Source organism: Anomalospiza imberbis, chromosome 5 (genome assembly GCF_031753505.1).
Source record: "Anomalospiza imberbis isolate Cuckoo-Finch-1a 21T00152 chromosome 5, ASM3175350v1, whole genome shotgun sequence".
Taxonomy (NCBI): domain Eukaryota; kingdom Metazoa; phylum Chordata; class Aves; order Passeriformes; family Viduidae; genus Anomalospiza; species Anomalospiza imberbis.
In genome coordinates, this window is record NC_089685.1 from 42,019,991 (window position 1) to 42,035,123 (window position 15,133).

At 35.2% G+C, this 15,133-nt stretch overlaps 1 protein-coding gene across 4 annotated transcripts in view; it reads right to left on the reverse strand.

Moving 5' to 3' along the window:
* Positions 1-403: 403 nt before the first annotated feature.
* Positions 404-15,133, reverse strand: part of POC1B (POC1 centriolar protein B) — a 44,340-nt gene continuing 29,610 nt past the window's right edge. Inside the window, exons 11-13 of one of the 4 annotated variants that reach the window (XR_010999125.1) lie at positions 9,436-9,564; positions 8,388-8,557; positions 1,876-2,022 (exon numbers count right to left, since the gene is read on the reverse strand). Coding sequence is in view for 1 of the 4 variants with exons in the window: in XM_068190351.1 (XP_068046452.1) it covers positions 421-522; positions 1,840-2,022 (285 nt within the window). In the remaining 3 variants the exon portion in view is untranslated. Of the gene's footprint in view, positions 523-1,839; positions 2,023-5,077; positions 6,428-8,387; positions 8,558-9,435; positions 9,565-15,133 lie in introns of those variants that run through there. The other 3 variants (XR_010999126.1, XM_068190351.1, XR_010999127.1) reach the window with 3 other exon arrangements.

Sequence of the window (15,133 nt, forward strand, 5' to 3'; positions counted from 1 at the left end):
ATCTTACTTAATTTAGGTGTTTAAGTAATGTTGTTTTAGCACAAAGAACATTATTTTCACCATCGTTGACTGAGTTTAAAAATCTGCACAGTGGTAACCTGCATAATAACTGCTATTCATCTAAAAATACAAGTCAGTGGCTTAGTTATATTCAAAGATCTTGTTATGTTGAAATAAGAGGTCTGGAATGTTCAATGGAAATTATTTAGAAAGTAATAGTTTTGATTGGGCTACACTTCATTGAATAGATAACCAGAATATCTGCTTGCTACCAATGTTTGAATTTTTTTTTTAATTTCTTCCATTTTTATTACTTTAATTTGATGTTTCTGCTTATAGCAAAATCCAGTGAAGAAACATTCCTTGTGATTTGTGATTTTATGAAGCATACTCATCAACATAGTTCATTTTTGTATTTTATTAGTTCCGTTTTCCCTTAAGTAACATTTTTTGCTGATCTTTTATGCATTTTTTCAATTTATCTTCCATACATGTAAGACGTTGTTCCAGGACTGAAATAGTCTGCATGAAAAAGAGAATAATTTCAATTGGGTTTATATTATTCACACAGTATTATAAAAGCGTGCAACATAAGAAAAGGAATTTTAACTCAACAGGAAAAAATACTGTAAGATGGTTTCTCCTTAGCTATTCCAGTATTTACAACTGTATTTAAAAATTATGGCTTTGCCTCCATGGAGATTGTCTAAAGGCTTTTGTTTTCACAAAACATTTTCACTGAGAAAGAGAAATACATACATGTATAATGTAAAGTACTCTGAAATACTATGTGAAAGTTGCATCCGTATTTCAATAGAAAAACAGCCATCACTGTGACCACAAATGATATCTTTCAAAAAACTAAAAGAAACTTTTAAGGCATCCCCAAGAAAAGGAAGTGAGAAATAAATACACTATTAAAAGGCATTTATTCTCCAAGATATTATCTTCAGCAGAAGTAGGTCTTTGGACCCAGGCTGGCAGTTTCTTTTACAACTTACTACACCCATCCTTTCCAACTCATGACTTGACTCCATACTTCCCAGAACTTGTTTCTTCCAAATTAACATATATATTGCAAAAGAACACAGAAAAAAAAACCCTTAGCTGCTCCATTTTGAAGTGATTTAATGTCAGTATATTACAGACTTGTAATATACAATATATATATTGTATATAATACAATATATATTGTATTATATACAATATATATATTGTATATATATATTGTATATAATATAATATATACAATATATATATTCATATATATTGAAAGAAGTATCTGAAAACAAGCTAAATTTGGATTAAAAAGCTGTATTGAGCATTTGCAAGCAAGTGACTCAGAGTCACGGACTGAGATCAAGTATTTGTGCAGTTTCATTCACACAAGGACTTACTGCACTGCTTGGATTCCTACCTAAGCCAACACCTCACACACCAAGTTGGGAAAGGGATTTAATGGTACATTGCCAATTTACTTTGTTCATCCCCTGCTAGTGCGTGATTGCTCCAGCTGGATTGTCTGCTAAACAACTGGCTTCTGACAAAACTACCTAGATCTAACTACTGAAAAACAGCGATTCTCTTCATCCAGAGTTAAAAATACAGCAACAATCTTTATGATTATGTACCAGGAAGTTTTCACTTTAGCAAACACAATACATGCAATCAATATTTTCTGAAAGGAAAATACCAAAACAGTCACTTGACTATAGAGCTATTCAAAATAATCCCATAGTCTTTAAAGTTCTGATTTATGAACATGACTCCAGGGTACTGTTGCCCTTTGATACCACTGTCATTTTGCACTGGAAGTGTCACCTGTTATTGCATACTTACTAGAGTTAACATCTCCAGGTGCCCCACAATGTGGTCCAAAGCACAGTCCACGGAGGAGGGGATGCCTCTGTGCTGTCCCACACTATGCACAGCTGACCCACTTTCACTCTCTGCCTTGCTTTTTGAACTTATTGCTGAGAAAGAAGCAGAGGGACTCTGCAGTTCTTCACTTCTGCCAACATCCTCGAATACAGAAACATCATTTGAAGATTCAGCTGCCTTTGTCTTCATTTCAGTGGAATCACACAATAAGATAGACAGGATAGCCAAAAGTCAGGCTTTTAAGTAAAAAAAAATCTACACATATATATATGCATACACACAATGATTCTCAAATTTGCTTTTTGTACCAGGTCCAATTCATAACACTTCAATTTGTTCTGACCTAAGAGAGAATTCCAGTTGTGATGGATGAGGCAATAAGGGAAATTTTAGCAGTCTTTAGGTACATGTTTAAGGTACATATGATTGAAGAGCTACATGCTGTACCACTAGGGCTTGAATTAAAGCTTGAATAAATACAATTAATGAGGGGCATTTTCTCCAAAAAGATAGCTCTGGTTGACAAAGAAATTCATTCAGAGTAATCATATGGATGAAAAATCCGTATGTGACTAGACAACCACAAGTGCTCCTTCCAACTTCATAGAATGAAACATTTGTTTAGTATGAATTAACATCTTATTTCAGCATTAAAAAAGGTAGTTTTCAGTTGTTTGTTCAGTGATGGTACTTTTGAAAAATTGATTCCTTCAGAAAATAGGAGAAGGAAACAACAGAGAAGATCCACACAATGTAACATTGAGAGAAAAAACTTTGATGTGTAAACTTTGCTTCAGGCTAAGTGAGAGAGCATGATCTTCCCCACCAATTTAGTTTTGTCTGTGCCTTAAAGTTCTTAATGGTATTTTTGAGTCATGAAAGGTTAAATCATCACTAATTCATTAGAAAGTCCTTCACAACAACTTTACTTGAGTAATTAATGACTTATTGAGATTTCTTTGAAAACTTCTTATATCTTCAGACAATTTTAGTTTACTTATACACTAAACTAAATTACAGTAGTTAAGTTTTACTATTTCTAATTACATTTGATATATCTACATTTACAAAATAAGCCTTTTAAATGGTTACAATTAAACTGTTTCTCTGGAATTTATTGACAGCCCACAGAAAATATTCATTAGCTACGCAAAGGGAAAATTTTAGTCTCACCTGATGTATTTAAAATACACAATATTTACAATGTGCTCAAAATATATTTATGTTGTAAGACTGAATAGAGAGAGAGAGGACTGAAGACTGAATAGAAAGAAAGAAGACTGAAAAGAAAGGAGAGTGAGTATTAAAATCATTGTCAGACATTTTAAAAAAATCTCATAAGTCTCGAAAATAATCTTGTAGAATGTAAATTGCTAGGAAGAATAATTAGCAGAGTTTTACAAGATCACCTAGGTATGTTGATGAGTTTCTGTCAAGAATGCTTTACATGTAGTTGACCCTGCCTTTGAATCACATAGGCTCAGAGACTGATGGATTAAATACTGCCACGATGATAATATAACTATTTTAAATTTAAGTAATACTATATCATATCAATATTATTGTGAACTTTTACTGCTGCATTACCCACAATAACATTCCTGAGTCTTCAGTGCCATCCTGCATAGTCCTGTGTGGTGGGAAACAGCTGAAAGCAGAGACTTTCAGCTGGTGAGGTAAGCGAGCCAAGAAGAAAGTCTTGCAACCCTCCCTGGGATAAAAGTTCCATTGTGCAGTTACATTCTACAAGGACAGGTCTCAAGCCCCCAGGCAAGAACCTATGAAGTGCAGAGCATGACTTTAGTAGAGACAGGGGCACATACCCAGGCATGCACTTCACACTTCACACCTTTACTGACAATGCCACAAAGCCAGAGGGAACCCACCTCAAAGTTTCATAGTACCATGGTATTCACTGACATCACTGATTTCTTCCACTGATTTCTTCTATCATAGCATTGTCAGTTAAGGTCTGAAGTAAGAGAGATTATTTCAACCCAAGGAGGAAAGCTATCAATTCAGTAAAGAGAGCAAAAGCTAAGCTACAAAAGCTCACCACTTTTGTCCCACAGTAAAATTGATCCAAACTTCAATATATCAGACAAATACGCCGTGAAAGAATGTTTTTTATCTCAATAAACTGCCACCAGCATTGCAAGTCAGAGTAATGGAAAAGTCCTTTTATAATTTACTGGGTTAAGCAGCAAATTGAGATTTTTCTGTTACATATTCAAAGACTTAAAAGCACAATACAACATAAAAGCATTTACAGAAGTAAGGTAAAGACCTTGATGTTTGTCAAAACTCAAACAAGATAAGCAAATAACTGAGTTTCAAAATTTGTAAGAGAAATTAAAAAAGACCATTTCAAATTTTCAATTTATCTCACTTGTGTCTAAAATGGTTATTTTTATCATATTCTGGAAATTTGTGGAGACTTCTTTAAACACTGTCAGACATCAAGTATGTTGCTGTAATTTTAAGGTGATCTGCTTTATATTTTAACCTTTCCTAATATCTAACTTTACAATCTCCTCCAGCTCATCAAAGGAGCCAAACTAGCTGAAATCTAACACAACACTCAAATGCCAAAATCTTGCTGTAAAGGAGGGACACTAGTCTCAAAAGATTTCCTTTACTTTTGGATATAAGTCAGTTCATGTCCAACACTTTCATTCAGCACAACATTTCACTTTCAATGAAGTTCCTTTTAAAGAAAGTCTTTCTACTCAAAGTCTATTGCAAATGAAAAGTTTCAAGAATTAAATGTTGTCTTTGCTTCAAATTAGCCCCTTTCTAAAGTACTTGAAATGCTACCAATTCATGAACAACAATTCTATATGTCACCAATGTAGTAAAAATGTCACATATTGAAAAAAAAAAACCCAAACTATTCTGAGAGTCATCAGAGCTATAGCTTATTTTGAGAGAATAAATTTTAATAAGGCAATCAATTTTAAACTGTTACTTCTGAGCAAAGCAAAGAAGAAAATTGTGTACAATGTTTCCCTTCACAGACCATTAGTAATAACATAAACCCACATTTGGGCAACTTCACGCAAGATACAAATAAGGAGGAGAAAGAACAGATTTAATTAATCAATAGGAAGTTATTACCATGACATTACCAGCGGATGCTCAGGAGAAAATTAAATTTAGCTTATAAAATGATGTCACAAACAGCAAACCATAACTGCTCATCTTTGTTTTCTGTCAAGGAAAATAGCCAAAACTCTGTGGGTGGTACTTGATCAATTTGTGAAAAATCCTTACACATAACCTTATCACCTCTGCCTGTTCCCAAATGTTTTCCCATGAAACATTCACACAGCACATAGACACAAACACTGCATCCCAGGCTCCCTTTGCTTCATAACTGTTAAGAATAGAATCTGAGTAAAATGCATCCATATATAAGGATGCCTGAGCAGTTTTATTAATAGAAATAAATTAAAAAAAAAAATCCCTCAAGGGAAAAAAGAAAAAATACAAGTCTCTCTCACGCAATTGTGTATCGACAGGCTTCCATCTTTTACAAGCTCCAAATTTGGAAAATACAGACCAGAGTTTCTAAAAGCATATCTTAGAGATCTTCATAATTAAGATGGTCTTATAAAAAAGTGACATTGGTAAGCTTCCTAATGAATCACAAAAATTGGCATGGTCTGCTTTTTAAAAATAAACCTTTAAATTTTGAACACGTGGTACACTTGCCTACTAATAGTAAAATATTTCTGATACTCTGATTAAAACAACTACAAATTAGTCATTAGCAGGGCATTAAGCTCAAACAGACCAAAGAGCAAAGGCATAACAGAGTAGTGTGCTACCTTACCAGATGCTGAATTCCCATGTCTTTTGGTTATTTGAAATCATGGGAAGTTTTCAGGAATAGTACTATCATTATCACTACTTTTTTCCTCCTCTTGTGAACCTACCCTCATATAAAAATGATTCCATGTGGAAATGCTAAATTTAACCATTTCAGAGTTGTTTTTTTCTGGTTTTTGTTTTTGGGGTTTTTTGGGGGGTTGGTTTGGGTTTTTTTGTAGGATATAATTACTCACAGATCACTTCTACTGTTTGAAATTTTTTTTTTCAGTCAATGAGTGATCCACATAAACCAGCTCTCTGATCTATTAGTTGAATGCTGAGTATGTTAAATCACAATCTCTTTTATCAGTTCCTACTGAAGAAAACTTCCCTGTAGTTTCAGCTGATGACAGCATTCTTCATTTCCTCTCCTCTTTCAAGCACATGAATCAGTACAGAAACAATTTGCCATGTGCCAACTGTGTCTTTCTGCCCCATGTCATCTGATGAGGTATCTCTGGAATAGTTTATTTGCAAATTTTAATGAAATTCTGCATTCAAGCAGTAAAATACAGATAAACTATGTGGTGCATCCAGAGCAAAGTTCTACTAAGCATTTCTAAATTGAGCAGTCCACTTTCAGAACTTGTAACACAGACTTTCACACTTCAGTCAAAGTCTTTCATGTCATCTTACATATCAGTCTTCTCCAGCTTTTAAAAAAATGCCCAAGCTGAAATAAAAAAATTAAAGCACTTAAGAGAAGAGCATCACATCCAGTCTGACATGGAAACACCTTGAAGGACCACTGAAGGTAGCACCCTTCAGTTTAGAGCCTCATCATGAGCAGTGGTACCAGGTTACAAACACAGCCAATAAAACAGGCTAAACTATCCGACTGTATTCTTTAGCAAAACAGGCATTTTCACCTTAGATGGAAGAGCATAACACTTTAAGTCTTGAAAGTAGCAAATTCAGCCTGAAGCTAACTGAGGTTATAAAGGCCAGAAGGCCAGTACAAAGCAATGAAAACTCACACCTTACTTTGGTGGGGTTTTTTATTTAATTATCTGTACAAAATTAACTGAAATCCTGGTGTACATACAGCTATGGTCTGAATAATCAGATTTATTTCTATCAGGATGACACCTATATTGAATTTAGTATTCCTGTGATAGCATGAAATAATAAACCCCTCTATCCATAGGCACATCTCAAGACATCCTGAAAGTTCTAGGCAAAGATATTACATCACATTTTACAAGCATCCTTTCACAAACATAATAAGAAACTGACTACATAGATTTCTTATGTCATCTTTTTCCCAGAGTGCTGCTTCTAGTTTGAGAAAACCTTGTGAAACAGAATACATCCAATGCACTCAGTATTTTATGATTCCACATATACAGAATCTAGTAGAGAACCAAAATATTTGCTCTGTATTCCATCCATATCAAGAAACCACTGAAAATGAGCATAGAATAAGCCTTGTTTTCTCCAAAAAACATTAAAAAATTATTTCTATTTCCCTAATAAAAACCTCTTAGAAGTCTGCATCAGTTTAAACTTTTAGAAAAAGCCAAGGATTCCCTCCCCAGAAAACAAGCAATAATGGTGAAAAGTTAGGAATTGATAACTAAAAACCAACTGAACAAAAAAACCCACAAAACAACAAACAAACAAAAAAAGCCCCCAGCAAAACAACCAAATAAACAGCCCCAAAGCATATCATGAACATACAAAACAAACCAGGCAGAAAACATTGGAGGTTCCACTTCCAAAGGTGAGAATCCCCTGTCAGGAAGTCAATTCTAATGTAATAGTTCAGGAAGACTATATTCAAACACTTTCATTAGTTATAAAAACACTTACAACACAGGCACCAAATTATAAAAATATACCCTGTAGAAGAAAGGGAAAGAAAGGTAATCAATTACCTTCAATATATCTTCAGCTTCAGCAAGAAGCTTTGCAAAACTAAGAAGAAATAACATGACACTATAGAAGCATCTCCTACTATTTACAATTATGAAATAAAGTAGCCAAGTTTAATTTAGGCAAATTACTTTGGACTGCTAGCGTGCATACCCAAGGGGACATCTTATAGCTGAAATTTAAAAAAAGTTTCCATGATGGAATCTTTTTACCTACATAGAGTCCTAATAAAAATTGTATTACAGACTCTGCTTTAACTTCTTATCCATTCCAGGTCAGAGAAAAGCTAAAGGAGGGCAGGAAGAATACTTCTAACAGAAACTGGAAATATAATGAAATGCTTACTAGAATGAAGTAACGATAGAAAATTAATAACTCTATGTGGACAAGGCCTCCTTTCTACCACTATAAATAGAATATCCTCCTATTTTTGATATTACAAATGTCAATGAATAAAAACAAAGGCATAAAAACCCTAGGACTTCCCTAGCATGTGGGCAAACTCCTTGTACTTCAAATAGCAGATTGTGGGGGTTCACAAAGGTATCAAGTACATGGGAGGAAGGAGACAGAGTATGAGATAGAGTAGAGCATCCTCCCCAGGAGTATATCTAATCAGAGAAATGACAGCCATTTTTCTGCTTGCCTGCTCATGACTCCTTTCTGTCCTTTTTCCCCTACCTAAAAAAACTGAGTGAAAACCTTTAGACCAATACCTAGCTAAAAAAGTTTAACTGAACTTTACAAAGAAACAATACCTGGTAGCAGTGAGTTTGTTGTACAGAGTCTTAAATTATATATAAAGACAGCACTTCCTCTATCTCATTCAAAGTCACCCAGTATATCCATATTCAACATGAATTTACAATGAAAAGAGGCTGATCAACAAACCCAGAGGAATTTCTTGTTCTTGAAGGCATGTTTACTCCTGAGAAAAAAATAAAATAAAAGAATATACTTTACAACATGCAATTGATTTCTTTGAGATAAGGCTTTCATACTTAACCTGTTGGGGCAAAACTAATCTCAAACAACTTACACTGTAGGTAAATGAGAAGAACTAACGCAATACATTTCTGTCTTAAACCCCACTTGTCAATGAGAATGGACAAAAAATTACTGAAGGCAAAATCCTGAATAGACAGGCTCTGCCAGAACAAGAACTGAAGGCTGTGAATAGTGTTGTCCTCAGCCCTGCAGAAAGCTGAGAAGGGCTGCAGTTCCTGGGCTCCAGCCAGGGGTCTGGTGCTCCTCAAGAGCAGGAGGCTGGCACAGAGCAGAGCTGCTTGTGCTGCAGAGCCTCCCTTCATGCACTGGCACTGTAGCAGGGCCCTCTGCTGCAGGAGCACACTGAAGCTGTTTACCAGCCCCTACATAACTATACACTTATATGCATATCACACACAATTTACTTTCAAAGTTATAGGCAAACCTAAAAGAAACTCCTTTCTGCCATCACAGCTGCAGCTGTATCAATGATTTTTGTCAGGATAAGTGTCAGTTCTATGGTACAAATTTTCTTATTTTGCTACCTCATATCAACATAACTCGTGTCATAACAAAACTTGGTTGCTCAGACAAACCTAAACTGACTCCTGTTAGGGGATGCTATGGGGGCAGGATGTCCACACAAAGATTTCACAGAGAAATCTCTTCCTAGCTGAGATCTGACAGCTTTGATTTCCTTTCAGGCAGCAGTAACCACAGGTGGTTATACCACTTGACCAGGTGGCTATCGACAATACCACAGAGTTTGTTTACTCCATAGAAGCAAGTGTCAAATCTCCTCTAATACAAATTACTTACAGGAAAATATCAAAGAGTTAAAAACATTTGAAATTAAGTTAGCAATCCAGCATAGCAGAATCCAAAGTTAAATCCAAGAGGGCCAGCACAACTGCTTGAACACTTTGCCAAAGAGACAAATACTACTATCTGCAAAAGAAAAAAAAAAAAGTCCAATATTTCATAGCTTGGAATTGAAATCTTCTGACTATAGCCATGAAAAATATATTTTACTATGTAATAGAAGAAACATGTTTCCTCAGCATTTTACCAAGGTTTTTGTTAATGACATGTTACACCTATAGTGGATGATGAAGGTTTCCAAAGAACATCAAACATTTTAACAACAGTGCCACAACAATACTCCCGTAAGGATAAAATGAAGCTCCAAAATTTTGATTGAAAAGTCAAATTTATGTGGTTTTATTAGACTTAACAAAATACCTGGAGAAAGTAGCAAAAGTCCATCCTGAGCTATTTCAGTGCTCAGCATTAGTAAATAATCAGAAGGTTTGGATAAGCTGTCCCATTTGTCAAGGTAAACATAATATTCAGTCCTGCTTTGTTCAAAGGTGGGATTGTAAAAAATTGCTTTGTTAGCACCAGAACAACTTTGTACTTAAGTCGGTTGAGTTTTAAAATTTACTGTGATAGCAAATTAGGGAACAGCAGAAACGGATAAATTTGAAAATTACACACAAATATCCAAGAAATGTTAACTTTGGAGTGGTCTGACAGGACTGTTATACTCTTGAAAAATAATTTCTGTAACTCAAGGATTATTTGTACTTTAAAAGTATCAGAAACAAAAGAAGCCCCAGCAACAGCATACTTATTAGCTAGAGATGTTAAAGCATTATGCATATTTTTTATGTGTTTGATGGGGTATTTTTATCTTCCATTTCAGAAGATAATAAATGTTGTAATTGTATTTCTGGCAAAATACTTTCTACTCCAACCACAGCAAAAAAGACTATTGGTTTTGAAATGACTTCACAAGTCAGATAATGATACTGATTTTAATATATCCTGCAATAATGGAGAAAATAGCAGGGGTGTGGGGAAGCTGAAATTCCATCAGAAATCACAAAGGATAAACAGGAGAACTGTGTGGTCACAGATCACAGTCAGCATGAGAACTGTGTCAGGAAAAAGCCAAAAAATCAACTAAAAAGTTGACCTAGGACATACAAAACAAATATTTAAGGCTTAACATCAATACAGTTTGAGGGGACAAAAAATTAAAGGTTTTTCAAACTGAAGACTTCTCTAATGAATTATTTAGTAAAAATTGTTACTGATAAAATCATTCTTTTTTTAATATCCATAATATGTGTGCTACAATTGTATTAATGCATTTTAGGTTGTAATGCATCATGAACTCAATTATCTTGCTAATGTTTCTTCAAAAACAGTTAAGTCAGAATGACACTGCAGAATTATGGTGGTTTTAGTGACTCCATTGAAATCTGCTCTTGTTTTAGTCCCATACAAAATGTACCAGCAATCTGGAAAATCAAGTTTACAGGTGACAAAAAAACGGTAACTTGGCATTCTGACCTCATTCAACTGTTGAAATGCAACTTTATGTACACATGCAAGGCATCAGAGAAGAAAACACTACAGAAAGCAGAGGTGATGAAAATATCTACAATGACACATACCTGGACAAAATGATAAGCCTTTATGATAAGGTTACTGAGTGAAGAATTACAGTATCTTACATGCAACAAACTGAAACTGCTAGCAAATAGTATTGTACTATTTCACTACACTAGCAAAAATTGGAAGTGTGGACACTGAATTCCTTTCCCAAGAGACATAAGTAAGGAGGAAACATCTTGGAAGAGTAACTTTTTTCAGTGAGGAACACTTGATACTGGTTAATCTAAGAACAGTCTAAGGATAGAGCAATTATTTTAAATCCCTGTTGCAAGTAAGGAGTTTTTCTTTACAACAAAAGTACTGCAGCATGTAACTCAAGAGTTGCATTGCAATGCCTTCATTTCAGGATCTATCATGCAGAGTGGAACTCACACTTTGGTGTACAGGAAATATCCATGCAGTAAGAACATAGCAGAGGACAGCATCTCTCCCCTCCCCACCTCTCTCCTTCAACCAACCCAAACTGCTACAACCAGAGTACCATATGTCAGGGGATACAGAAAAAAAAAGAACAAGCCCAAACCCAACCAACCAACTTTACAGAGCAGTACCTCCACTGATGGCGTTACCCACAGAGCTACTCATTTTTTCCCCAAATATTTTTATTGCAAAATGCAATATAATCCAGTGTTCCTCTTCCAGAATCACTAACCATTGACTGTTTCTCATTCATTTTCCTCAGATGTCATATACTCTCAGCTTTCACTTTACAATGCTTCAAATTCAAGCAAAAAGGATGGAGCTACCTCCATTCAGTCTCTGTTACCTGCTGTTTACATTACAGTCATGCAGACAGAAGAAATCTGAATCCTCTTAGGCTGAAAAAAAATAACTGAATCCAACATATGTTCTTCCTGAACAAAAGGAAACCATTACTACCACTTCCTGTCCTCCTATTTTTTTTCCATTGCAACTTGAAAAAGATATTCAGCTGTTGCATGCATGTAACACACCTGTTTGTATTACAGTACAATCACACTGGATACACGGCTCCACAGACATCAGTCAATTCAGTTAGGCTACAGCGAGCTCTGATCTACTCCTTCATCTCTAAATAATTTTTCTCATTATTTCCTTTGTGCTTGTACTAGTGTTTGGACAGCTGAACAGATCAGTGAATTGACATGGATGAAGTTAACCAGATAAAAACAGTCATTAAGTTGAAATGACTGTGAAATCATCCTTTAGCATTGTTCTACCTAATTTCTAACCCCCACACTATTTTGGTGGAAGATACGAGCCAAGATGTTTTTCTACATCAAACACCTATCTGCTGAAGAATTTTTTTTCCTTAGTTGCTGAATTTTATTTGAAAAGTCTCGTTTTTTTAGTCTTGTTTTAAGCAACCTATGTAATCTTTGGATGTGACTCAAGTGTTTCCATTATCTCACATTAAGCAAGGAACTACATTTCTTACTGCAAACTCGACAGTAATGCAGCATGGCTTCAAGGAGAGATGTGTTGTATTGGAATAACTAATCTATTTGGAAAACAGTCAAACAAGCTTTTAGTCAAAAAGAATCCTCTGGGTTTAGACATCATTCTAAGTGATAAACAGAATTTGCTAGCACTTGTTTAAGCACTGTCATTTAGGAAAAAAATAAGAAAACATTGAAGCAGTATTCAAGTGTTAGCTTTTATAACAAACTTGCTTTAACAATTTTGAATAACATATGGGTTTTATATAAAAATAAATTTCATTTTATAGTCAAGTTTCTACCACACGGTTGCAAGCATGCTGTGCTAAACTTATCCTCCAGTTGTATTTAAGAATACAACTAAAGAGTAATTCAAGGGCAGTATTTTAGCTTTGCAATCTTGTTTTCTGAAATACTTGATCTGTAGCTCAGTTTTATTATGCAACTTAAGATAAACAAAAAGAAAATCTTGCAGCCTTCTCTAAGAGACACACATAGCTAAACACACAGCCAAACTTTGGATTCCCTTTATTTAGTCCCATAAAATGTACAATCTCAGAATTGTTAAAGTCCTGTGAACATTAAAAAGTTGAAAACTTTTTTGGTACTACTGCATTAAAAAAGTTAAACTAGGTGCTTACAGGGTAACAGAACCACTGAATGATAACTTCTTTAACTTCCATTAAGCTAAATGACTCACAAATGGCATTTAGATCAGTAGTATATCATGCCTAGGTCAGCAGGAAGCTCATTACAGACTGACAATCCAAGTGACAGAAACACTTTTCTACAAGTGCTACAGTAGTAATTTCCTGTGTGAAAGGCTTGCTGCTGTTCCTGCATTCCTCAGGGGACACTTCTTCTCAGAGGATGTTACTCTTCCCCAGGAAGAGGAAGGAACCAGTTGTTATTGGATGTGTGGGCTGATAGCTGTCAGGCATTTTCTGCATGCCACAGAATCAGCTGTGAGAACTGTGAATGCAGCTTAGATTTCCAGTCAAAACAGAGGAAAACACTGCTTGAGCAGACAAGGTCAGAGCATACATGTACAGTATCTCAGGAAACTGAGAGAGAAATAATACCTGGAACTTCCATCCCTCCAGTTCCCAGAAATGTGCTAATGTGCTAAAGGAACAATATACATATATGGATCAACTTGAAAAACATTCCTGAAACACAGCTGCCCTGAGTAAGACCCTACACAAAGTAAAATTTTGCCAGTTTTAAAAGGCCTGTCTTCTTACAAAATATTTGTGTATGTGTGCACATGTACAATTTTTTTCCTGTCAGGTCCCTCTCCTAGGCTTCCTGTTCTATGAGAACTCAAGCTCCCTCTATATGTGCTGAGACACTGTTATACGGTGGTTCACCAGTAGCTGCTCCATACCTATTCCAGTATCACCTCCACTGACTTTTTCTTAAGTGATAGTACTAATATATTTCCTTATTCTAACTGCTTATTTCCAAATTTCATTAAAAAACAATTCACCAATTATTTGATTATAAAATTATTAGAGAGACAGAAGAGTGACAGACAAACTGTACAATCTCATAAAGTACATTTCCTCAGGAAAGCAGGCTAAAAATAGCATAGGAAATATTATATTCTTGCACTCTCTAGTGTCCAAATTCAGAACTCAGTCTTCAATAAAAACCTGACTTTCTCTTCAGCTCCAGTTCACTAAGAGAATACAATCATGACCAGTAAGGAATATCAGGACATATATTATTACTTGATTATGTAGAGGCATAACATACTTCCTGTTCTCTCCTTGTAAACCAGCAGTTACATGCTGTGTTAGAACAGTATCACCGCAAAATGCAAGGACCATTTGGATCATATTCCTCTTTTATTACATGCGTTGGGTTCACCTTCAAGCATTTGATCCTTAAGCTTTATTTGATGCTCGTGGTATCAAAGCATACTAATTTTAAGATTACATACACAAATTGTTTTAAACAAAGAAAATAAGGTGATGGAAGAGGCTGGGAACTGTCAATTCTTATCAAAGCCCTTTTACCCATGGGATCATTCGCCAGTGCAGAGCTCAGTCTAACTGGCAACTGAGTTTTGGACAAGGAACACAAGTGGGGCACAGATTCCAGTCTTTCTTTCAAAAGGAGTACTGCTGGAACTTTTCTTTGGTAGAGAAAAATGCATGCATACCATATAATAATCAGAGTTTTTGTCTGAGGACATTCAGGAAAGTTGATATTCATGAACTACAGAAAGCTATTTGTTGCGCTTTGCTGCGCAAATGATCTATAAAAAACAGCAAAGGTAACTACTCTGCACAATGAAGTGACATATGAATTTTGTTCTACCAGCTGTTCCCTTCTGAACTGGACTTAGGCCCCAGAGGAGATGATCTATGTATAAAATTGCCATTATTTCCTTTCTTTCTTTTACCCTCCCCTTAACCTCACTGAAGACAGTTGGTGTTTATTTCCATGTAAGGCTGAAGCTAGGAAAGGATGCAAATCAGAAAAAATTTGAAGTTGCATGGTAAGGAAAATATAAAGTATTTTAAAAATTAGTTTTTAAGATACAATTTCCATTATCATCCTCTCCTACTGGATTTGGGAGTTATGTTAAGGAACAAGGAAGAGACATTACTGCAATAACTTTTCAAAGC